We start from the raw sequence: 25510 nt of genomic DNA, 5'->3' as shown, positions 1-25510 counted from the left end.
AAACATAAGAAATGTTCAACTGGAAAGAAAAAACCTGATTACACGAAATACTTGGACAGGAAAATAAATGAAGAATCAAATAATATTACTAATTGTAATTCATTATTAATTAATAATATTGTTCAGCAGGAATTTGCTTCTCTAAAGGCAACACTATATGTAAAAGAATAGAATGCTTTATTTTATACATGACACAATTATTATTCTCCTTCCAGAAGGCAGAAAATACAGTAGCTATCTTTGCGTTGTGATGTCATTTATGACACTAGAAGATAGAGAGCAGTTACATAATGTATAGATTCTAATGGGATGTATTCAAGTCTGTATCTACAGCAAGACAAGTTAGGGAGAAGATACATGACAAACAGATTGTAATGATACGCTTCAAATTCTGCTTCCAATGAAAGAAATCCAACAGGCAGACCCACTGACCGCATTCATGTGGCCCAGGACTGAAGTCTAGACCTGGGCCCAGAGAGGTTAAGAAGAAGCAGTAGTGAGGGTGAATGCTGGCGAGGGGGGGTGGGCACCTGTAGCACACTATTTTCTGTGGGCTGGCACAGGAAGGGGCCTGCCAGTCACGGAAATTGGACTCAACTTCCAGGATCGGCAGGCCTGGCTCAACTTCCAGGCCCTCTCCGTTGCAAAGCCTAGGACACTTCTTTCCACTCTACTGCACTGTCAGCATCCCTGCCACCAGGTCTGAGGTGGTACAGTATAACCCTCTCTGACTAACAATCTACACAATATGTAAGACACATTTTGACATAACTGCCATGAGTTGAAAAAAAAGCAGTAATGTATGTCAAAGAAAACTATTCATTGACCTGACAATTCTGTTTACTCTTAAAAGAAAAACTATTTGAGTACATAAACATTTCTTTCAAATCCTTAGCGCTCTATCAATTGCAGCAGCAACGAGCCATATCATAAAAGCACATCTCTACAGTGTTACAGCCTTTGAAATAAAGACAAAAGACCTTGTAGGATTCTTTGTAAGGTTTGCTGAACTGAAGCACTAACAAGAGATGTGTTTTTCAAAAAAAGAGTATCAGGCTTTCAATCTTTAAACAGAAAGCAAATGTTTCTTCATCAAATACCTTTATACAGTATGCAAATAGATGTGAGGCTTTTGAGTTGAACATGCAGTACAATAGTGTAAAAGAGCAGCCCGCATTGCTCTCTCTCTCTTTGTTGCTGTCTGTGATTAAAAACCTTTTCAAATCATCTCTCAAGCAGCTTGGCCAGATAAGAGAGTTCAGTGTAACTGACAAAACCAAGAAAAAAAGGAAACACGAGCGCACCAAGATAAGAGAAATAAAGTGTATTACCAATAATAAAAGATAGTAACCACTTACATAGAGTAAAACTTTAATAATCCCCGATCTCGACGATAACTTCTTTTCGTCTGATGAAGTATACTTTTGTATACGAAACGCATCGCGAATTGTGTTGCTGGCCCATACTCTCTTGATAGCCAGTATACACACAAGTGTATCTTTTCCGACCACGACTACGATTACCGAAACGGACAGGCATCCCAAGGACAGCTACAGAGGGCTTCTTTTCCTGCGCATGCGCGCTACGCTTTCAGCCACGCTCACACTCGTGGAGGTCTGACAGCGCTACGGAGACAGCCCCAGCGCGCGGGACTGATTTCTGAGGACTGAAATTGCCCCTATACACCTATTGTGATGCCCCACCAAAGAAGTTATCGTCGAGATCGGGATTATTAAAGTTTTACTCTAGGTAAGTGGTTACTATCTTTTATTATTGGTAATACACTTTATTTCTCTTATCTTGGTGCGCTCTTTTGTTTCCTTTTTTTCTTGGTTATTTGGTATCGCCGTCGGAGTTCTCCGTTGGGATCCATCTTGGAGGTGGGGGAAGACACCTCGAATTACAGGAGCAGCAAAAGAACAGAGAGGAATCAACATTCCACATCCATAAAGAACAAGAGCGCGGACTGAACACTTTCCTAACTGACAAAACCACACTGATTTCAGGAAGTGTATCTGTTACTGAGGCCTGCCGTGTCAATGCAAAGGACTCATCAGCTAAGAGAATAGTGGATATAAATACACAGGCTTACAATTTTACCAATGTAGAGCAGTAGATGGGCATTTGTGACCTGGTGTGTATATTTCTACTTGTGTAAGTGTGCATGTGCAAAACTGTGTATATCATTGTTGTATACAGTGTGTGTGTGTGTGTGTGTGTGTGAGCATGTGTTTAGACATTGTGTATCACTACCTTTGTGTCTGCATCAGGATATCTGTGCATCAGTGTGTTAATGTGTGCACCTACAAAGAAGTTAACATTTGTGATGACTGTCCGTTTCATCGGTGCAATGTGATTTTAGACCAAGGAGGATACAGTATGTATCAACATAAGAAAAAGCACAAAGAAACGTTTGATGTGCACACGTGTGTCTAATTTACAGTGTTAGTACTACTGTAGTTTCCTACATGTGATGCAAATTGTCAGCCAGAGAAGTTTATGCCACCCAAGACTTGGCAGAGTTTTTAACTCGTATACAAGATAAAAAAATTATACATAAAATGTGACACGTCTCTTCATAATTTGTGCATTATGTAACTCCTCCTGTTGTAAACACAGAACATGATAGATTTATCTGTGTATCATGTAACTCCTCTCTAACTCCTCCTGTGAACAATGATAACAGAAGCCGCTGGAAATAATATTTTACCTTAATACATTGCTGCTTAATGAAAATTCCTCTCCGTGTCAATTTGTCTTAAAAATGACCTTAATAATATCTCGATGTTTATAGGCAGATGGGTGGTATTGCAACTTCAATTTACTTTTTACAAGTAAAATATCAGCACTTTCCCCATTCCGGCCTCATTGAAGATTTACTAGGACATGCCATTAACCAGGGTAAAACATTAAAAACACACACACATATACATATATATATATATATATATATATATATATATATATATATATATATATATATATATATAGCCAGCATCATTTAAGAGAACAATTTAAGCCTCTTCCTTGTGTTTGGATATAGCAGCTGTCATCTGAGAATGGGAATTTAATACAGTGTCAGCTCTTTCTTTCCATAAACGGTGCCAGTCACATTAAACATAGGTGTCAAGGGTGTTCATCACTTGAATTTTTGCTGATGTAAAAAGTAAAAAAAAAAAGTAAATTGTAGCCCCAACAGATCTGCTGTATTTATAGCACGGACAGTTACAATGCAAGTCTTCCTCTGCAGTTAAAGAAGTTGGCAAGTTAGGATGAACTAAAGAAAACTAATGGTAGTGATTTAAAATGCTGTCATGTTTATTGTACTAGTACTTTGTTGAGTTTGCTGATATCAACACTATATTTCTCAGTATGATCAGGTAAATGGCAATTTTTAGGGAACGCTATATTAGTTTTTTGTGGGCAATAAGTATTAGGGCTGCGTTTATAGTTACTACAGTACGCAGTCGCAACCGCGTAACATCAGCCGTCGCTGTCCCTATATTGTTTTCTGCCATCTGGTGCAGGAGACAATAGAGGGCAACTGGGGGGCGTGCTGGAGGCGTGAGCAGCTCGCCCTCATTGCTTGAAGAAAATCTAAATCTTTTGACTTCCAGCGATCGTGACCGCGTGACAGCCGTTGCGCCCACTATGAGCACACGTGACGGATTGCATGTACTTGCTACGGTGCTGCACAACGTAGCAGTCACTGTAGCCAGTACTATAAAGGCAGCCTAAGTATCAAACTCTACATGTACAATTGGAGGAATAAGTGAGGAATAACATGATAAAGACATTATAATGAGATGTATCGTGTTCTGTGTGTACAATAGGAGCAGATAGGGAGGATGATGCACAGATTATAATGAGGTATCATATTTTGTATGTACAATAGGAGGAGTAAGGCCGAGCTTATAGTAGTGGAGTCGCTATATGCGCGCACTTGCCGGTCAAGAACTCTTACGTAGGTGGCTATTGCAGTTAGCCAAGTGCCTGCTGTTATAATAAATTATAATACCAATAATAGGCTAATGCTGCAAAATTCCGGGCATTTTTGAAATCTCTGCTCTCTGATTGGTTAGAATTCCGGGCATTATTCATTCAGTAATGCCCGGAATTTTGTCAACTTGCCAATTCACCTTTCAGCGATGCAGGGGGAGCGTTCTGAGAATTTGAAATAAAAAAACTGCAAAATTAAAAACTGCTAACAGTAAATACCTCTCCCGATCCAAGCTCCAGCTGCATCTCTGTTCACTCACACAGCTGCTATTGCTGTCAGAAGCTGGTGGGGTTTTAACTAGTAACTTTGTTACTTGCAACAAAGTAATGTTACTTGCAACAAAGTAATATTTCTTCCACAACTTGTATAGCTTCTGCTAAGGTAATTTGTATCTGTTTTTAATTTAGTTTGTAGTTAAAATCACTGTCCCCCAACTTCTCTTCCCCATCTCACCCTCCACTCCCCCCATACCCCACTTCATCCACCTCATCCTTTTCCCCCTTCACCTCCTCCCCCTACCCTCTCTCCCCCTCACCTCTCTCATCTTACACCCTTATCTCTCTCCTCTCACCCTCTCATCTCTCTCTCCTCTCATCCCCTCACCTCTCTCTTCTCCCACCCTCACCTCTCTTCTCCCCCCTCATCTCTGGCTTTTCTCTCCCCTCATCTCTGTCTCTTCTCTCCCTTCATTTCTCTCCCCTCTCATTTGCTATTTTACTTCTTTTTCCAACACAGCTGCATCAGTGTAGTTCCGATTTATATATCTATACTAAAGTGTATTATTTTATGAAAAAAAGACAAAGGTTAGCCTATAATAGTAATAATCCCCTCAGAACAGGGCATTACTGGCCAATAAGGCCCTGCTGGGTTAAAGACCCTCGGCTTCGCCTCGGGCCTTTAACTCTTCCAGCCAGGGCATTATTGGCCAGTAATGCCCTGTTCTTCGGGGATTATCACTTAAATATAACATTTTCTGTGTGTACAATAGGAGTTACATGATGCACAGATTATAATAAAATGCATCATATTTTGTGTACAACAGAAGGAGTTAGGGAGGCGTTACATGATACAGCAGTATCACGTGACATAAATATTATGAGACATATTGGATTAAGAGCTTCAGACATAAACGTAACATTAGGAAAAGTAGTCCCTGCCCGAAGAGTTTGCAATCTGAGTAGTAAGTAGGCAGAATTTACAGAGACAGGGTGGGTTATATGGTAAGTGCGTATTCAAGTGGTCATGGTAAATGCATATGAGATGTACAATATAAGCCAAGGGAACAACCCAAATCCTTCATTAAAGAAGCGTGTTTTAATTTAGGCCTTAAAGGTGGAGAGAGTGGGTGCTTGTCGGATATTGAGGGAAAGTTCATTCCAGAGGTACAGGGCTGTGAGTGAGTGCATTTTAGGCAGGACAGGGCTTTAGATACAAAAGGGGAAGACAGAAGACATCCTTGAGCAGAAAACAAGAGGCGAGCAGGTGTAAAGTGACACATTAGGCTGAGATGTGAAGAGGGGCAGAGGAGTGTATAGCCTGAAAGTGAGAAGAAAATTTTTGTAAGTAATACAGCATTTAACAGGACGCTTCAAGAGCTGCAGGTTTAAGAGAGAGTGAAGTGATTCTAGCAGCAGGATATAGGATAGATTGTAGTGGAGAATTTGTGCAGCAGGAAGGTCGGACAGTAGAAGGTTATAACAGTGAAGACGGGAGAGATTAAGGGCATGTTTTGGAGTTTTAGCATTAGATCGACAGAGGAAAGGGAGTATTTTATCAGTGTTATGGGCGGGAAATCGACAGGTTTTAGCTACATTGTGAATGTGAGAGGAGAATGTGAGGGAGGAGTCAAATGTGCTGCTTAGGCAGCATGCCTGTGATACTAGGTATATGATAGTATTGCCAACAGTAATGGAGAAGGGGCATCAGGGTAAGGCTTGGGAGGAAGTATGAGGAGTTCCATCTGTGACAAGTTTGAGTTAGTGGAGGGTCATTCCGGATGATATAGCACAGAGAGACATTCAGAGACTTAGGTGTGGACAGCAGATGTAAGGTCAGGGGTTGAAAAGTTTATTTGTGTGTCATCAGCATAGTTCAACCTAATAGCTGTGCTAAGGTCACCTAGAGCAGGGGTGCGCAAACTATTTGCACTGTGCCCCCCCCCCGCCTTCTCCTCCTGGTGCTCGCGCCCACTCTACCTTCCTTTCCGGTGTGCGGGGGTCATGTGACATCACGCCATGATCCCGCGGCGCCAAATGTCGCCGAAGACCCGGCTGGCAGCAGGTAAGTAAGTTACAGAGGCCTCTCACCTCCTCCGGCATTTAATTTAAATGCCGTGAGGAAGAGCGCAGGGCCCCTGTAACAACCCGCGCCCCCGCAGCAAAATCTTCTGCCCCCAAGGGGAGCTCAACCCCCCCTTTTTGCACACCGCTGACCTGTGTGTAGAGAGAAAAGTGAAGAAGTCACAGACCAGACTCCTGGGGTACGCCCACAGAAAGAATGACTAAGGAGGAGGTGTTGGCGAATGAGACACATAAGTACAATGGGAGAGGTAGGAGGAAATCCAGGACAGTTATGGAAACCAACAGTATGGAGAATGTGAAGGAGTGGTTCACAGTATCCAAAGCTGCAGAGAGGTTGAGTAATATAAGCAGGGTGTAATGACCTTTGTCTTTGACAGGATGAAGGTTATTCATTATTTTAGTGGGAGCTGTTTCATTGCTGTGAGCAGTGCGGAAGCCAGATTATTGAGAGTCTGGGAGAGAATATGAGTTAAGAAAATGGAGCACGAGAGAAAATACAAGGTGTTCAAGAGTTTGGAGGTAAAAGGAAGGACGTAGACAGGACAATAGTTAGAGAGATATGTATGGTCAAGGTTGCTATTTTTTTAGTAAAGGTATTTATTTATAAAATGATTTACCAGGAAGTAATACATTGAGAGTTACCTCTCATTTTCAAGAATGTCCTGGGCACAGAGTTATGATGACAAATACATGGTTAGAAATCCATGGTTACATTAAGTGAGCAGGGTTATACATTATATAAAGACATTGCATGCACAGTAAGAGATAATATATGTTATAGGAGTATGTAACAGTTAAAGACCAGATTAAAATGTGAGACAGCTTTTGTTTTGAAAGACGTTAGACTGGTGTTGGCGGTGAATGTCTCTGATAGATTGTTCCTGTTGTGGGCTGCACGGTAGGAGAAGGAGGAGCGGCCGGATACTTTGTTGAGTCTTGGACCATGAACAGATTTTTGGAGCCAGATCTCAGATGATAAGTGCTGCATGTGATAGGGGTGAGCAGCTTGTTCAGATAGACGGTTATTGTAGCTTGCCCAGAAAGTATTTGAAGGCAAGACAGGAAAGATGAACTTTGCGTCTAGACTCAAGTGATGGCCAATCTAGTTCTTTGAGCATTTCACAGTTGTGTGTTGTAGTTGCATTGTAGGACAAAATGGCATATTGAATTGTAGAGGGTGTCAAGTTTGCTAAGGTGGATTTGTGGTGCCGTGCCATATACTATGTCTCCATAGTCTATAATTGGCATTAGTATCTTCTGTGCGATACATTTTCTGACCAGCAGACTTAGGGAGGATTTGTTCCTATAAAGTACACATATTGTAGTTTGGCATAGGTTTTGTATGTCATGGTATCAATGTGCAACCCAAATGTTAAATGGGAGTCAAACCATATGCCCAAGTATTTAAAACTAGTAACAGGGGCTTTGGTGGTATTAGGGTTGATTCTGATCTGGATCAATAAATGATTATTTGAAGCTTTAAAATATTAGCCTTGGTCACAAATATAATTGTTACAGTCTTGTCAGTGTTTAAAAACAGTTTGTTTTGGGGTAATCCAATTTTCAAATCTCAAAGTCAGATTGAAGAACGTGTTCAAGGTCAGAGAGGCTAGGGTTGTGTGCATATAAGATTGTGTCATCTGCGTACATGTGTATTGAAGCTCCCTTACAAGCTGTAGGAAGATCATTGATGAACACTGAGAAGAGTAGGGGCCCCAGAACAGAGCCATGCAGGACACCGCAGGTGATATCTAAGTGGTTAGAGTTAGAGCATGAGATAGACACGTGTTGGGATCTAGCTGATACAGTAGGTATGAATTAAACCATTTTAAAGCATGCTTCCATATTCCAGAGCACTGGAGTTCGTTTAGCAAGATAATATGATCAACAGTATCAAAAGCCTTTGCAAAATTTAGGAATATTGCACCAGTAAGTTGTCCCAGTTCTATTCCACACTGGATCTCATTGCAAACTTTTAGGTGGGTAGTTACCGTGGAGTGTTTGGGGCGAAAGCCAGATTGGAATTGGCTAGGGAAATTTGTCTTGGTATAGTAATCGCTTAATTGGGAGTGAACACATTTTTCCATGACTTTGGATAGTATTGGGAGAAACTGGGTATAACTGTTGTGTGCTTGAAGGAGGTAGAATAGGTACTAGAGCTGAGGGAGGAGTTGAAAATATATGTGAGAGTGCAGGGATTAGAGTGGAAGCAAGAGGTGTGATGAGATGGGAGGGAATGGAGTCAAAAAGGCAAGTGGTAGAGGGGGAGGAGGGGAGCAGCAGCAACACTTTGGTGATAGAGAAAAAAAGAGGGAAAGGAAAGCAGGAAGCGAGTTAGGCAGAGGAGGTGTAGAATATAAGTAGTATAAGCCTCGATGAATGGAATACACCTTGTCCTGAAAAAGTCAACTAAGTCCTGAGATGAAATGGAGGGGAAAAAACTGCTAATAAATGGTGAACTGAGAGTCAACGACAGAGAAGAGGTGGTGTGTGTTAGACTTGTAAGTATTGATTAGTGAAGAAAAGTAGGTTTGTTTTGCCTGGGAGAGGGCAGGGATACATTTGTAGTAAAGGAAGACAGCGAGAGTATGAGATTTCTTCCAGAGGCATTCAGAGGAGCGAGTGCAGGAGTGCAGGAGCGGAGCATGCGTGTATGGCAGTTAGCCATGGTCTAGGAATAGAGGGGCGAGAGTGGGACAGAAAAAGAGGGGCATGTAGATTAAAAGAGGAGGATAGGGTAGAATTGTAGTTCATGACAAGGTTGTCAGAATTTGTAGAGGAGGAGAGAATAGAGAAGGAGGATGGCAAAGTGGAGTCAAGCACCACTCTGAAGAAATAAGAGTTACTGTAGATGGAGGTGAAGAAAAAGGAGAGTAAATTAGATGAGGTGATGGTCAGAGAGGGATAGGGGAAAATAGAGAAATCAGAGAGAGAACACTTTTTTATGAACACCAGGTCCAGATAGTGGCCATCCTTGTGGGTGCTGAATGCAGCTCATTAGAAAAAGCCAAAAGAAGAGGTTAGATAGAGAAAGGGGGAAAACCGAGGGAGAGAGGGATCATCAATATGTCAGTTGAAGTCCCCAAGGAGAAGAGAAGGAGACTCGGAAGATAGAAACGTAACTTTTAAAATACCAGGTTTGTGGCTTTTCACTGCTAATATGTAGTCACTTGTGTAGCCTGCCCCTTATATCAAATCGTTAGTGGAAGCCCTCCTGGGACCCTCCCCTAGGAACACTCATAAATGGGATGACATTGGATTTACCGACCTTTGTGACATCCAGTGCATACAAAAGGTCTGTCGCTGCACAAGTCTAGCTGTGAAAGGTACAAAAATACAATAGAGAATACAATAATTTTGTGTGGGTGTAGTTACTTGACCAAAAGTACAACTGGCTTACCATCACCAGAGCATCCAGAAAATGTATTGAGGCTCCAGCCATGGGAAGCATCAGCATCTACAGTACAGTACATTTTGAAATAACGCAGCATTGCCCATGGTCGGTGTTGCTGAGGGCGATTGCTACTGGCAACCCCGGGCTGCGGAGAGGCTACAACTGTAACTGTAATCTACCGCTATCCAAGTGATGCATTTAAAAATATATATATTTTTTTAAAACAATCCTCTGGAGCTGAACCCCATTCATTTCAGCTCCAGGGACCCACTGTTCCCGAGATACTTACCTCCAAAAGGGTCGGGAAGCAGGGGGACCCCATAGCTGAAAAGAATGGGGTTCAGCTTCAGAGAATTATTTAAAAAAAAAAATATATATAATTATAAGTATATATATTAAATATTAAATGCATCACTTGGATTGCCTATTTAGGGGTTAGGCACATGCTCAGTAAAGGTCAGGGGAAAAAAGAATAAAAATGTTTGTTGATGTAATTTAATCTATGTTCGATTGTTCGCGATCCCAAGGTTCAACAAAGAATCTGGCCGCTCCTTCTTCTCTTACCGAGCACCTGGAACAATCTACCTGAGACTCTCAAAGCCGCCACCAGTCTAAGGGCCTCATGCAGTAAGCCCCGATAAGGCTTTTTCGGCATTTTATAGCCGTTTTTTGCCCTCCTGATTCAGTAAGCCCCGATAAGTGGGAATTATCGGCAACTTTTTTTGCGAAAAAAATTTTTTCGCCACCCGGCTGCCGATAAGCCACTTATCGGGACTTTTTTTTCCCGCCTGAATTCAGTAAGCCCCGATCAGCTTTTTGGTGCTGATCGGCAGGCCAGATTGGAGATTTTATGGCCAATCCAGCCCGCCAACTAAAGTTGGCAACTTGCTGAAGGAGAAGCATCGGCAAGGGCGACACTTAGGAAAAATCAGCCCTTTTTCCTGCCTGTGATTGATGCCGGGGGTCTCCGGAGCTGATACCCGCACCGGAGCCCCCCGGCAGGCATCCGAGGCAGGAAAAAGGCATTTAAAAGCCACTTCATTACCTTAGCGGCTAACCGCTAAGGCAATGAAGGGGTTAACCCACCGTGCCAGCGTTATTGTGGGTAGCGGGGATGGGTGAGGGGGGTATTTGGCCCTGGGTGTGAGTTTAGGACTTGCGGGGGGGATGCGGGGGCACTTAACCCCTTCACGACCGTAGCGGTTAATACCGCTACGGTCCTGAAGGGGTTAAGGCCTCCCGCTACCCACCCGCAAGCCCTAAACAACCACCGTTGGGGCTAATGCCCCCTTCACACACCCCCACTACCCACAATAATAAAAAAAAACACCCCAGCACCACAATAACGAATTAAATAAATAATTAAATAATATATATATATATACCCAACAACACCTATACCCCCCTAACATACAGTATAGTAATGGGCAGAATGACTATTATCCACAAATGGATAATAGTGCAGTTGTCCATTTACAATACTTACACAACAATAAAGACTTTAAATACATATAGCACTCACCCATGTCCCACTGCCACGATGAAGGCCATCCTCATCTTCATCCTGCCCATGCCCCATCCGCTTCTGCAAAACAAACACAAGAATTACAACATCCAAATTAATGTCCCCTAACCCCTTAATCACCATAGCGGTTATTAACCGCTACAGTTATTAAGGGGTTAAGCCACCATCACCCACATACCCTCCCCCACAAAGCCCCCCAACCACCCTCACCCAATACCCACAGGGGAGTCCTACCAAATACCCTTGGGCCTAATACCCCCTCCCCCAGCACATACAGTACAATAATGTGCCAAATAACTATTATCCACATAGGGATAATACATTATTTGGCCATTATTAAACACATTCAATAACGTTAAAATGTAAATAAAATTGTACTAACCTCATCAATAAGAAGTCTCCGTCGCCAGCATCATCCTTGGGGTCCGTTGCCAACATTAGAAATAGCCACAACATTTCAATATCATTAACATAACACTGAACCCCTTAATCACCTTATCGGGTACTAACCTGAAAGGTAATTAAGGGGTGAAGCCATCCTGCAATGCCTACAACAGTTATGCATAACATCTTCAGTGAAATAAAAACCAATTGCCTAACCAAATTCCATTTAATCATTCAATCTGTAGGCTCACATGCCTCATAAAACATTGCATTTACAGTGTATACATGTAGCATAACATGTAAACTGCATGTACACGCTGCAAATCAATGTTAACAATACAATAATGCCACTCAAATCGCCATACATCACAAGAAGTATATTATTTAATACAATAAACTCACTATCAATGAATTACCACACATCAATTACATCCCTAAACAATTAAAATACCATCCATACCAATTACACAATGAACTAAAGCTATCCTAACAGAGAACCACTTCAAAACATAGAAAAAAGTACACCAACAAATACAATATACTAAAGCAAGGCTTTCCATATCCTATTGTACGGCCTGGAAGCCCAAAACTTACATCTGTCTAAAAATAAAATACATTTAGCACACATCAATGCATAGCCACAATGATTAACAATACAGAATTAGAAGCTTTAACAACACTATCATTTCTTACCCTGTATATATATCTGTACACATACATACAGACATACATACAGTGGGAAGAAATGATATGCATTATAAAAAATGAAAACATGAAAAAGCAACACAAAAAACAGTTACATTAAGTACATTTCTTTATTTAACTTACCATTACTTGCCCCCACCGACTCCCGTTGATCAGCTTACTCACGAACCAATCCACGACACCATCCACGACACCATCCAGGAACAAATCCACGACACCATCCAGGAACAAATCCACGACACCATCCAGGAACCAATCCAAGAACAAGTGCAGGAACCAATCCAGGAAGCAAGCCACGAAGAAATCCAAGAAACAATCCACGACACGATCCAGGAACAGGAACCCATAAAAGAAAAGAAAAAAACAAATTAAACATTAAAATAATAAAACATGACAATCAAAGGTTGTACTAGTTTTATTCTTAGTGAATCTGTATTACAATACCTTGTTCCGGGGTCTTCTTGACATCCGGTGCCACGCCCTGGTCTTCAATCTTCAGGAGGAGGTCCGTCCTCCTCGGCATCTGCCTTCAAAATGAGACGACATAGGCTTTTATAGGCCTATGACGTCACATTTGTCGTCATATGGTTCCCACGGCCCTGATTGGGCCGTGAAAACCATGTGTTTTGGCCGATGTAAAAAAATTGATGACGTCACTTAAAGGCAATGCCAGCACAGCCAATCAGAATGGCTTTGCTGCTATTGCCTTTAAGAAAACGTCATGAAATGACACATGGCCGGACTCACATGGTAAGCCAGCCAATCAGAGCGTGGGAACTCCATCCCTACTCTGATTGGTTCAAGTACCATGTGAGTCCGGCCATGTGTCATTTCATGACGTTTTCTTAAAGGCAATAGCAGCAAATCCATTCAGATTGGCTGTGCTGGCATTGCCTTTAAGTGACGTCATCAATTTTTTTACATCGGCCAAAACACATGGTTTTCACGGCCCAATCAGGGCCGTGGGAACCATATGACGACAAATGTGACGTCATAGGCCTATAAAAGCCTATGTCGTCTCATTTTGAAGGCAGATGCCGAGGAGGACGGACCTCCTCCTGAAGATTGAAGACCAGGGCGTGGCACCGGATGTCAAGAAGACCCCGGAACAAGGTATTGTAATACAGATTCACTAAGAATAAAACTAGTACAACCCTTGATTGTCATGTTTTATTATTTTAATGTTTAATTTGTTTTTTTCTTTTCTTTTATGGGTTCCTGTTCCTGGATCGTGTCGTGGATTGTTTCTTGGATTTCTTCGTGGCTTGCTTCCTGGATTGGTTCCTGCACTTGTTCTTGGATTGGTTCCTGGTTTGGTTCGTGGATTTGTTCCTGGATTGTGTCGTGGATTTGTTCCTGGATGGTGTCGTGGATTTGTTCCTGGATGGTGTCGTGGATGGTGTCGTGGATTGGTTCGTGAGTAAGCTGATCAACGGGAGTCGGTGGGGGCAAGTAATGGTAAGTTAAATAAAGAAATGTACTTAATGTAACTGTTTTTTGTGTTGCTTTTTCATGTTTTCATTTTTTATAATGCATATCATTTCTTCCCACTGTATGTATGTCTGTATGTATGTGTACAGATATATATACAGGGTAAGAAATGATAGTGTTGTTAAAGCTTCTAATTCTGTATTGTTAATCATTGTGGCTATGCATTGATGTGTGCTAAATGTATTTTATTTTTAGACAGATGTAAGTTTTGGGCTTCCAGGCCATACAATAGGATATGGAAAGCCTTGCTTTAGTATATTGTATTTGTTGGTGTACTTTTTTCTATGTTTTGAAGTGGTTCTCTGTTAGGATAGCTTTAGTTCATTGTGTAATTGGTATGGATGGTATTTTAATTGTTTAGGGATGTAATTGATGTGTGGTAATTCATTGATGGTGAGTTTATTGTATTAAATAATATACTTCTTGTGTTGTATGGCGATTTGAGTGGCATTATTGTATTGTTAACATTGATTTGCAGCGTGTACATGCAGTTTACATGTTATGCTACATGTATACACTGTAAATGCAATGTTTTATGAGGCATGTGAGCCTACAGATTGAATGATTAAATGGAATTTGGTTAGGCAATTGGTTTTTATTTCACTGAAGATGTTATGCATAACTGTTGTAGGCATTGCAGGATGGCTTCACCCCTTAATTACCTTTCAGGTTAGTACCCGATAAGGTGATTAAGGGGTTCAGTGTTATGTTAATGATATTGAAATGTTGTGGCTATTTCTAATGTTGGCAACGGACCCCAAGGATGATGCTGGCGACGGAGACTTCTTATTGATGAGGTTAGTACAATTTTATTTACATTTTAACGTTATTGAATGTGTTTAATAATGGCCAAATAATGTATTATCCCTATGTGGATAATAGTTATTTGGCACATTATTGTACTGTATGTGCTGGGGGAGGGGGTATTAGGCCCAAGGGTATTTGGTAGGACTCCCCTGTGGGTATTGGGTGAGGGTGGTTGGGGGGCTTTGTGGGGGAGGGTATGTGGGTGATGGTGGCTTAACCCCTTAATAACTGTAGCGGTTAATAACCGCTATGGTGATTAAGGGGTTAGGGGACATTAATTTGGATGTTGTAATTCTTGTGTTTGTTTTGCAGAAGCGGATGGGGCATGGGCAGGATGAAGATGAGGATGGCCTTCATCGTGGCAGTGGGACATGGGTGAGTGCTATATGTATTTAAAGTCTTTATTGTTGTGTAAGTATTGTAAATGGACAACTGCACTATTATCCATTTGTGGATAATAGTCATTCTGCCCATTACTATACTGTATGTTGTGTATTGCTGCTATGTTTATTGGGGGCATTTGTCCCCAATAAACATGCTACTATGCGTTAACCCCTTCATTGCCTTAGCGGCTATCCGCTATGGTAATGAAGCAGCATTAATGTATTTTAATAATATTGTGCGGAAGCAGGAGGCCCCCTGAGCTGAAGCGCATTTATTTGTGGCTCAGAGACCCCCTGCCTCCCGAGTTACAGGCCCCGGTTTGGGCCATCGGTTACAGTGTGGACGCCATGTTTATTGCGGGGACGCTATAAACATGGCGGCGACACTGCCACCCGATGACACATACCGGGGCCTGTAACTCGGGAAGCAGGGGGTCCCTGGTCCACAAAGCAATGCGGTTCAGCTCAGGGGACCCCCTGCTCACTGTACAGTATAATTAAAAAGACATTCATGCTGCTTCATTACCGTTGCACATAGCCGCCAAGGTAAGGAACGAGTCTTTATTGATGTGTGTGTGTTTTATTTATACTATACATGTGCAGAGGGTCTCCGGAGCAGAACAGCGTTGGTTTGAGGTCCGGGGACCCCCTGCCCCCCGAGATACAGGCCCCTTTATGGGGTGCCGGTATCCCTCTGGTTTGTTTACAGGCCGCGGTCACGTGATCGGGAACTTTAAACGCCGAGGGATACCGGCACCTCATAAAGGGGCCTGTATCTCGGGGGGCAGGGGGTCCCCGGACCTCAAACCAACGCGGTTTAGCTCCGAAGACCCCCTGCACATGTAGAGTATAAATAAAAGTTGTTTTTAAATACTTTTTTTGGTGCCGAAGTTTGCGCTGAGAGAGCGGCTTGTCTCTCTCAGCTGCAAACATCTATCGGCACCAAAGGCTTATCGGGAGCCTTATCGGGAGCCAGGCTGTATCGCCACAGCTCATCGGCAGCTTTGCTTTCGCAGTGCTTCAGCAGGGATCGGAAGGATTCGGCCCTTACTGAATACTGCGAGGGCAAATCACCCAAAAAATACATTTTCGCAATTCGTGCCGAAAATTTTGTATCGGGGCTTACTGCATGAGGCCCTAAGTTCTTTCAAAACTAAAGCTGTCTCACATTTTAATTTGGGCTTTAACTGTTTCATATGCATAAAAAATTAAACATGTTAAACTGTTCATGCAATGTCTTCATAAATAAAGTATAGCCCTGTTCACTTAATGTGACCTTGTATTTGTAACCATGTATTTCTCATCATAACTCTGTGCCCAGGACATACTTGAACACGAGAGGTAATTCTCAATGTATTACTTCCTGGTAAAACATTTTTATAAATAAATAATTTGTTTTGTATGTCTAAAGCAGGGGTGCTTTAGAACTCAATACTCCAGTACTCAATCCCCCCCAACAGGTCATATTTTCAGAATATCCTCAAACTGAGCCTCTGATTGAGCCACTGTAATGGTGAAGGGGTAACTAGGCTCACTAATAAAGGTCAAGCCCACTTGGTTGCCCCTGATCCATGTTTTGGGGTCCTAGAGTGTAAGCTCTTGGACCTGACTGTTGTATATGTACTTCTGTGCCTGTATGTAAAATATGCGACAAGAATATTTATTTTTTTGCCTTTCCAGGGGTGCCAGCAAGCAGATTGCTAGGCTATGAGTTTCAGGATGGGTTTTGCGGAGAAACTCTTTACAGATTATGGCTACTGTATGTAGCGGGGTTCCAGAGTTACTGGATACCCCAAAAATATAGCGGGGAATCGGGTAAGATTCTCGGATGCATTGAAGCAAAAGGCTCCAGTCAAAATCCAACTCTGAAAACATTCTTGCAGCTCACCGCCGGGAGTCCCAGCTTCAGCATAGATCAGAAAGGAAAAAGGGGCATAGGGGAACCAGGTATCCCCAGAACGGTACCGGGGTCCTGAGTCTAGATGGAGGAACTACAAACCGAAAAGAGTACCAGGACGTTTGGTACTCGTTCCCAGTCCAGGGATTTCAGCACCTCCAGAGTGGAAAGAGCGGTGGTGGCAGGAACATGCCGAGATCAGTTTCCAGGACTTTTCGGGCTTAGTCCCGGTCATCTAAAGGACTGGTAACGACTTTATTTTCTGTGCTATTTCAACTAGGAAAGGTTAGTTTGTAGCCCAGACCCCCAGTAAGTTTGTTTTCCTCTGTATAATTGTAATCCACTGTATGTACGTCTGTTTCAATGAAATAAATGACAATTTGTTTTACTTCTTGGTTTTGCTCAATGAATTATCCCGGTATAAAAATTGTAAATTCGTGGTCTCCCGTGACAGCCACCTGTGCTGAACCAGGGAGATCCTGTAAACCTGACCTGGTTGGGAGGCTTGAGGACTGGAGATTAGCACCCATGGTCTAAAATACGCTTGTAAAATCAGTTTGTTTTAAAAATATACATTTTCTTTCTGTTATTGCTACACTGAACTGTAGGTAATTTCAGCCTATACAAAGAATTTGACGCTGAGCCTGTTTAGTAGCGTTCAATGAGACCTCACACAGACATGGTCGCTGTCTAAAGGCTGCACTCCCAGAGCTAACACCACGGTCTGAACAAAACACTTACAGTACATTGATTTACAGTACCTAGTGTTTTTTAAACTGCAAACTGCCTCCAGAAGTTTTGCCTGAAGACCTTCAGTGTAGAAGTCTTGCACCCTTTTTAAATTCTATAGTTTAATTCTGAAGATATCAGTTACTAGAAATGTGCCTCACTTGTGGGTTTAAAATTGCAACTGTCATTCACACTCACAGTTAAGGCAAAAAAAAAATGTAAACATACCTGGTGCCAAGAAACTGAAAACATGGTATGTTAGACATAGATCAGCACAATATTAAGTATCAGATTATGTTATGACTTCATTTGTGTTTTATGGGGAGAATGATCTTTTCTATTTCTTATATGAGAGATCAAGGTCATTTCAGCATGTGGCTAAAACTTCCCTGAAACTTGTGTTTTAAAGCAGCAATAAAGGTTTAATTTATTGTTGTTTTATTACAGGTGTAGACATGTCACCTTTGGCTATTAACCTGCCCTACTCCTGGCAGTAAGCCCTGCTAGAATCAGACTGCCAGTAGTTAACATGGGCTTTTCCCCCTCCTTAATGTTGCACTGGAGTGACAGTGGGAGACGGTGACATCAGGCCTGAGCATGACTAATCATGGGACAGACCTGGTGCCCTCCTCCTGGCTGTACTTAAGGTGCTGCCCCAAATGTAGTAGTGTCTCTCCTCCCTTGAGAGAGGCAGGGATCACAGAGGATTGCCTGGAGCTTAGCCTACCCCTGTTCCTCTTCCCCTTGGGGGAGAGTGAGTGATACCCTATACCTCTGGTCCTGCTAGAGGGCCAGGGAAGAGCCAGGACATCTGAAGGGGTCCTGACCTGTAGTGGTAGTCCAGGGACCATCCTCAAGTTGACCATCCCAGAGACTGCAGTGGGCAGAGATCTGCCTTTGTCCTGTACTGTACAGACCAAGAGAACAAACCGTTCCTGTTATTATACTCCCACCTAGTGTGTGATCTTACTGGGGAGGAGAAGTGATTAGTTCTACTGTAGGATATCATCTTCACCTATCTTGAGCCTACAGCAGATGGAGGTGCTGCACTGCTAGAGAACCGCGTGGGTAATGTACCCCAGAAACCTGATCATGTGTCCCCACTACCACCGGCAGACAGCTCAGCCCCCCTTTTACCAGCAAGTATCATGCACCACACAACCAGTAATGGCAGAATCTCCCAGAGGGTGGGGGAAACACCATTACACAGGATTGAAGCAAGGGGTCTCCAAAGCTGAACTGTGTTAATTTCAGCTCCGGGACACCCTGCTTCCAGAGATGCTTACCTCTGAACCGTGTCGCTATCTACGCAGCCAAGGAACTGTGTGTCTAACGAAATGGCGGTGTTTAAATGTCCCGCATCACGCAGGCTTATAATTAATTAATAATCCCTGAAGAACAGGGCATTATTGGCCAGTAATGCCCTTTTCTGAGGGGATTATTACTATTATAGGCTAAATGTAGGCTTTTACTTAATTTTTTTCATAAAAAAGATCCACTTTTGTGGTCATATTGCTTTTTATCAACATTGTCTACATTATGCTTTTACTGCAAGTTTATTGAAAGGAAATTGTACATACACACAACCCCCTTTATACACACACACACACACACACACACACACACACACACACACACACACACACACACACACACACACACACACACACACACACACACACACACACACACACACACACACAACCCCTCTACACCCCAAAACACACTGCAGACCCACACACAAAACACTCTGCACCCCTCCTCTACCCAAAAAACACACACTGCAGCCCCCACCCTGCACCCACTGCAGCCCCCTGTAAACCCACACTGCAGACACACGCACCAACAAACACTCTGCATCCCTCCTCCACCCACAAAACACACTGCAGCCCCCCCCCCCCACTCTACATCCACAAAACACACACACACACAGCAGACTTTGAAGTGATCTGTGTGTTTGTGTGTCACTGGGGAACCTGTGTGTGTGTATATGTGTGTGTGTGTGTGTGTGTATTATATTTTAAAAATGAAAAAAAAAGACATGTTGTGAGAATAAATTATTTATTAACATTGTGCAACTTTCATAAATATATTCACACACATACAACACACACACACAGACACACAGACAGATAGACACACACACACACACACACACACACACACACACACACACACACACACACACACACACACACACACACACACACACACACACACACACACACACACACACACACACACACACAGACACAAACAGACACATATACACACACACACACACACATACAAATACACACAGACACACACACATATATATAATCACACACACACACCACCTTGCTGCCACCACTGCTCCGGGACACAACCCCTTCCTGTCCTTCCCCCCCCCGCCCCTCCCCCCGGCGGCCGTGCAACCCCCCTCCATCTCCCGCGCGGGCAGGGATGCAGCTACGGTGATCGGGGCAGAAGGGGGACACATCACCCGCTCCCCTCTTCCTCCCTTCCCTCCCCACGGGGGCAGCGCAACACCCTTGCATCTCCCACGCGGGCAGGGAAGCAGCCACGGTGATCGGGGCAGAAGGGGGACACATCACCCGCTCCCCCCTCCCAACCCAACCCCACGGGGCAGCGCAACACCCCTGCATCTCCCGCGCTGGCAGGGAGACAGGCACAAGGATCGGAGCAGAAGGGGGGGACATCACCCGCTCCCCCCCCTCCTACATAAACACACACATATACACACTCCTCTGTGCTGCCTCTGGTCTGGTGGCTCTGTAGGACCGGCTGCAGCCCCATTGGATGGGAGCGGTCACGTGACCGCTCCTCCACTTCCCCGAGCGGCTAATTTCAAACTTGTCTGTCTCGGGGAAGTTTCTCAGCCTCCGCACGCATCAGCACGCATGCAGAGGGAGAAACTATAGCCGCGCTGATAACAGATGCAGGGGCTTTGTGCATCTGTTCAGCGCGGCTCAGCCCGGCTCAGCGACGCTGAGTGCACTATGTCCTGGGCCTAAGGCTGCAGCCCCGCTGGTGCTGACCGCGCTCATGCTTGAGGTGTCCTGGCTATTTCGCAAGCGAGCGCCGGGGGGCGTTGCGAGCAAATTGAGCACTCTGGAAAGTTACATTCTTTTGTTTACTCAAGCGCCAAGCTTGAGTGAGCGTGTGTGCCTGCGCACCGCATGAGCGGGGACTTGCCCATATACATTTATGTAACTAAAAGCATCAAGCACCACGCGCTCAGCGCAGTCAGCGCTAGCGGGGCCGCAGCCAAAGAGCTGATCTCACTCTTGTGAATGATTAACTGAAAAACTTGGCAAGGTGCCAAAAATTCCAGGCCATTACTGATTGGTTAAAATTCTGGGTATTATCCTATGAGAGAACAAAGCTTTCAATAATGCCTGGAATTTAACAGCTTTAGCCTATAATAAGCCATCGTCATCCGGTGCGGTATCCTATTGGCCCACATGACTGGGACTTTTAACTCCACAGATATATATTTCACAGCTACAGAGGTACATATCTCTTGAAGCAGCGGGTCCCTGGAGCAGAAATGAATGCAGTTCAGCTTTGGAGACCCCCTGCTTCAATCCTGTAATTAAAAAAATGTAGAAAAGAGCAATCCAAGTGTAGCCGTGTCCCGTCTTACCTCCGGTGCCAGGGATGGGGACAGCTGTGGTGCATGGTAGCGGCGGAGCTCCGCGGTATACCCGGAAAGCGGGGGCCACCATCTTGTAGTTCATGCATGCACAATTGCAGCCGTGTCCATGCACAGAGAGGCGAGAAGTTGTGGCGGCCATTTTAGGTTTCGCAAATGTGCAGTGGAGTCTTTGCGCATGCAGTCCCCAGAGTTGCGGCGGCAATTTTAGGAGAGGCTCTGCAAGGGACTACATGACTCAGGAGTCCGAGGGACATGCAGGTAGAATTTTGAGACAGTTTGGCAGTTACAGGGGTTGCTGGCAGTTACTGGCAGTTGGACGAAGGGGAGAACCACTGAGGTAGTGTCCAGGGAGCTGTGCTCCCCTGGACTAGGACTAGGTTTGTCCTTAGGTCCCAGCTAGGTCCTACGTCCCTTTTTAGATTGTGGTTGCTAGAGGGAAGACCCCAGACAGGGGCGCTACCCTTTAGCCTTATAGTGTCAGGTGTAGCACCAGTGAAGAGACACCATGCAGTGAGCTGCAGCCTGCGGTTTGGGATCAGGCCACAGGCAACTATAGATATTGAGGGGACGCACTCCAGCTGGAGCTCCCCCAAGAGACGGATGCCTTTGCGGACTAGTGAGAGAGGATTCAGCAGACGTCGTCGGATCAGACGGATCCTTTTTGCTCTTCCAATGGTACCTGGGTACAGGAGTGCCCAGGGAGGTCAAGTGCACCATCGGTCCACAGGGGTAGCACTACTCCCTAAACGTGGGTGGGACTGACTCATTGGGAAAGAACACCAGGTGTTGTGGTGCCACACACCTTAGGTACTTTTGGGGAGCCTCACCCCTGTATTATTATTATTGTACTGTGTGTGTTATATTGCATGGTACCGTTATATCGTTATTCTATTGTCAGTAAACCAATTGTTATATACTGGTGTGTGTATCATTTCACTTTAAGTGGTCTGGAAAGGGGTTACCCCACTGCGCTGGGATCCCTCTCAGGTTGAGGCCGAGGAGAACAAGAGCTCACCCCAGGCTGCCAGCTGTGGAGGGTGAGGCCTTCTGTGAGCCACAGGTAACGGCAGCGCACGTGGTTCCCTTAGACACAGGAAAAGGGGGCTACACAAGCAATATCCTACATGTGTTTTTTTTTAAATACATAAGTTCTGTAGTATTAGATTGTAAGCACCAATACTAGCAAATACAACTGTTTTCTTTTACATGGTTTGACAATTTGATAATAAGATTGTAAGCTCCTCAGAGCAGGGACTCCTCTACCGAAATGTTACATTTATGTCTGAAGCTCGTATTCCCATGATCTGTTATTTGTAGTATTTGTTATTTGATTGTCACGTGTATTACTACTGTGAAGCACTATGTACATTAATGGCGCTATATAAAGACATACAATACATACATACGTCTTAGATAATACGTACTTTATTTTTTTATTTTAAAATTCAACTCTTAATGCCATTTAATTCATTTTAATATACTGAGCATCATTTGATTTCTATTGCAGGTTTTAGCACACCTTCCCAACAGTGCAAGATCTTTTTAACACTTTCCTGTTCGTGATAGTTTTTTGCCAATATTCCCAGCAGTTTGAGCTGCAAACTGTAACAATAGATAATTTCACCTTAGTAATAAAGCTCAACCCCGTTATAACGCGGTGCGTGGGGTCCAAAAATCGTGTTAGATGTCTTTTTCTCCTCACGCCCCCCCATCCCTTCTTACCTTGGCTCTGACAGCTGGCGTCATGACGTCAAGTTGCCGTGGTGACGCATCAACTGCAGCCGTCTGAACCACGGTAAGGAGAAGCTACAGAGGCCTTCGCCGCTTTCTCTGCATTTATTTTAAATGCCTTCGGGAAGCGCGGGGGCCTCTGTAACCCCTGCGCCCCCCGCACAGAATTTTATGCAAATGATTACTGTGATCTTACATGCATCCAGTGAACTTAAAAACTATCCAAATGAAAAATTGGGAGCGTTATAAGAGGATTTGTGTTGTAATGGATCGTGTTATAACGGGGTTGAGCTATATAAGAATACATTGAGGCTGCTGAGTTACACTGACTGAAGGTTTGATTTGAAACTGAAAGACAGGCATTTAGTGAACCCTGGGAAACAGGATTTTGCTGATCGATCGTGGGAGAACCAATCGATCGGCAGCTTAGGTAATTAGTTTTCAATAAAGGTAATCAAATGCTGCATATATAAAACAATTTCATTTTTTTTAACTGCTTGGATTGCCTCTTTAAAGCAGCATCCCTCCTGTTTTTAATTCTCATAGATAAATGTGAAGCAATACAGTATTTTGGCCCCGAATTACACAGCATGAGCTTTGGTACAGACATCTACAAAAACAATGTATTGATGCACTAATGTAATACATGAAATTGTTACTTACCTATGGGCATGGCTAGAAAGAACGGAAGCCAACACAGTACAAAGCATCCCACTACTATACCCAATGTCTTTGCTGCTTTCTTTTCCCTGGAAAACTTGAGAAGCCGCACTGAGAAGTGAGTTTTGTTCTTCGTGCTAGAAGTGGAACTGAGGTTTTCCGGGGTGCTTTTCCGATGAATCCTCAATGTCACTTCCTCCGAGTTCGACTTCTCGAACTTCATCCCACAGGTTAAAACTTTGCTCTCCCTCTTGGCCACAATATACACCCGGAAGTACATAACAAGGATGATGGTGAGTGGCAGATAAAAGGATCCAAAGGCTGAGAAGAGTGCATACCCGGGCTCTTTTGTGATTTCACAGATTGTTTCGTCTTCTGGTGCTGGTTCCTTCCAACCGAACAAAGGTCCGATGGATATCACAAATGACAAGACCCATATACATAGCAGAGCTAGAAGCCCCCTCCTCTCAGTCATGATGCTTGGGTATCTAAGTGGATAACTAACCCCTATGTACCTGTCTATAGAAATGGCACATAGGCTCATTATGGAGGCCGTGCAACAGAGAACATCCACAGCAGCCCAGATGTTGCAGAAAATGCGACCAAAATGCCAGTATCCTTGGATTTCAAAAATAGCAGAGAATGGAAGCACCATGGACATTAAGAGTAGATCAGCCACAGCCAAGTTGGCAATAAAATAGTGAGTCACTGTCTGTAGATGCCGATGGCAGGCCACCGAAAGGATAACCAAAATATTCCCCAGCATGCCAAAAATGATGAACCCACCAAAGATAACTCCAACTACAATGGCTTTGGAAATGTTAATAGTGTTCAGTGGTTGAGTGCAGTTTAAACAGAGATGGATGCTTTGAACAGTATTATTCTGATTAAGCGGGACCATAGTGACAGAGATGAGGGAAGTTCTGGCTGTGTCCTTTTTGCAGTTGAATTCTAAAACTTTGGAAAAGCTTTTCACTGAAAAACAGGCACTAATTAGCAAGTGAAGTCACCTACTGTACACAGCCAAAGTGATGTTTATCCTCTATTATTTATGATTCTTAATGTTGATTTCTCTCTGGGATTTTTTTTTTTTGGACACTTCCCAGTTTGACAGATGAATCACAGATGTTTATATATCTGATTTCATACACATTTTTGGATTATGAGTAAATATTGCACCATTTTCTATTAGTCTCACAACTGCTCTTCTCTATTTATGCTGTAATGCTTTTGGGCTCAATGGTTACTCCTTTTCTGAGAAATAATTGGCTGTCCTCATCAGCAGTATGAGTTTATGTGCTCTTTTGTGATACTTTGTTCCAAGTTCTGGTTTCACATGAAATAGACTTGAGATGCCGTGTGTGGATAACTTCAGAAGATCCATTAATCTTGTCTACCGTAGAGGTCTTGGTCTTCAACATAACTAAAAGGAGGCTTGCAATCCTTAACCCAGTCCCCTAGAGATGTTGGTCCAGGAGAACATTCATACCAATGTAGTCCCAGACTGATTGATGAACACTGGTAGAAATGTTGCATAGGGCAAAGAGTTGTTCTCATGTTACTTCGGACACTGTTCCTCCTAGAAGATGCAAAGAGAAATCGTCAAACAGGTCTCCAATACCTAAGGGGCAGCCAACCACAACTAATCTCTGATTTCTCCATCTGAAAAGTGGTTAATCTCACACTTTCTAAATAAATCAAGATGTACCCTGACATTCCTTTAGAAACACTAATCTTCTGGGTTTGAGTTATGGAGTTCTAAAAGTTATACACTGGCGACACACTTTATTCGAGCTTGGCTAGTCCCACGAATTCGGGTATACCCGGGTGTATTGAGGTTTGT

At 43.5% G+C, this 25510-nt stretch overlaps 1 protein-coding gene across 2 annotated transcripts in view; it reads right to left on the bottom strand.

Annotated features, from left to right (window-relative positions):
• The window catches only part of ADRA1A (adrenoceptor alpha 1A), a 127585-nt gene that overhangs the window by 31695 nt on the left and 70380 nt on the right, over positions 1 to 25510 (bottom strand). The window contains exon 1 of one of the 2 annotated variants that reach the window (XR_012801786.1): positions 17648 to 17727. Coding sequence is in view for 1 of the 2 variants with exons in the window: in XM_075601413.1 (XP_075457528.1) it covers positions 23671 to 24568 (898 nt within the window). In the remaining variant the exon portion in view is untranslated. Of the gene's footprint in view, positions 1 to 17647; positions 17728 to 23670; positions 25247 to 25510 lie in introns of those variants that run through there. The other variant, XM_075601413.1, reaches the window with a different exon arrangement.

This window comes from Ascaphus truei, chromosome 5 (assembly GCF_040206685.1).
Source record: "Ascaphus truei isolate aAscTru1 chromosome 5, aAscTru1.hap1, whole genome shotgun sequence".
In the NCBI taxonomy this organism is placed as follows: Eukaryota; Metazoa; Chordata; class Amphibia; order Anura; family Ascaphidae; genus Ascaphus; species Ascaphus truei.
The sequence above is the reverse complement of the archived record's forward strand: the minus strand, read 5'-3'. Positions and strand labels throughout refer to the sequence as shown.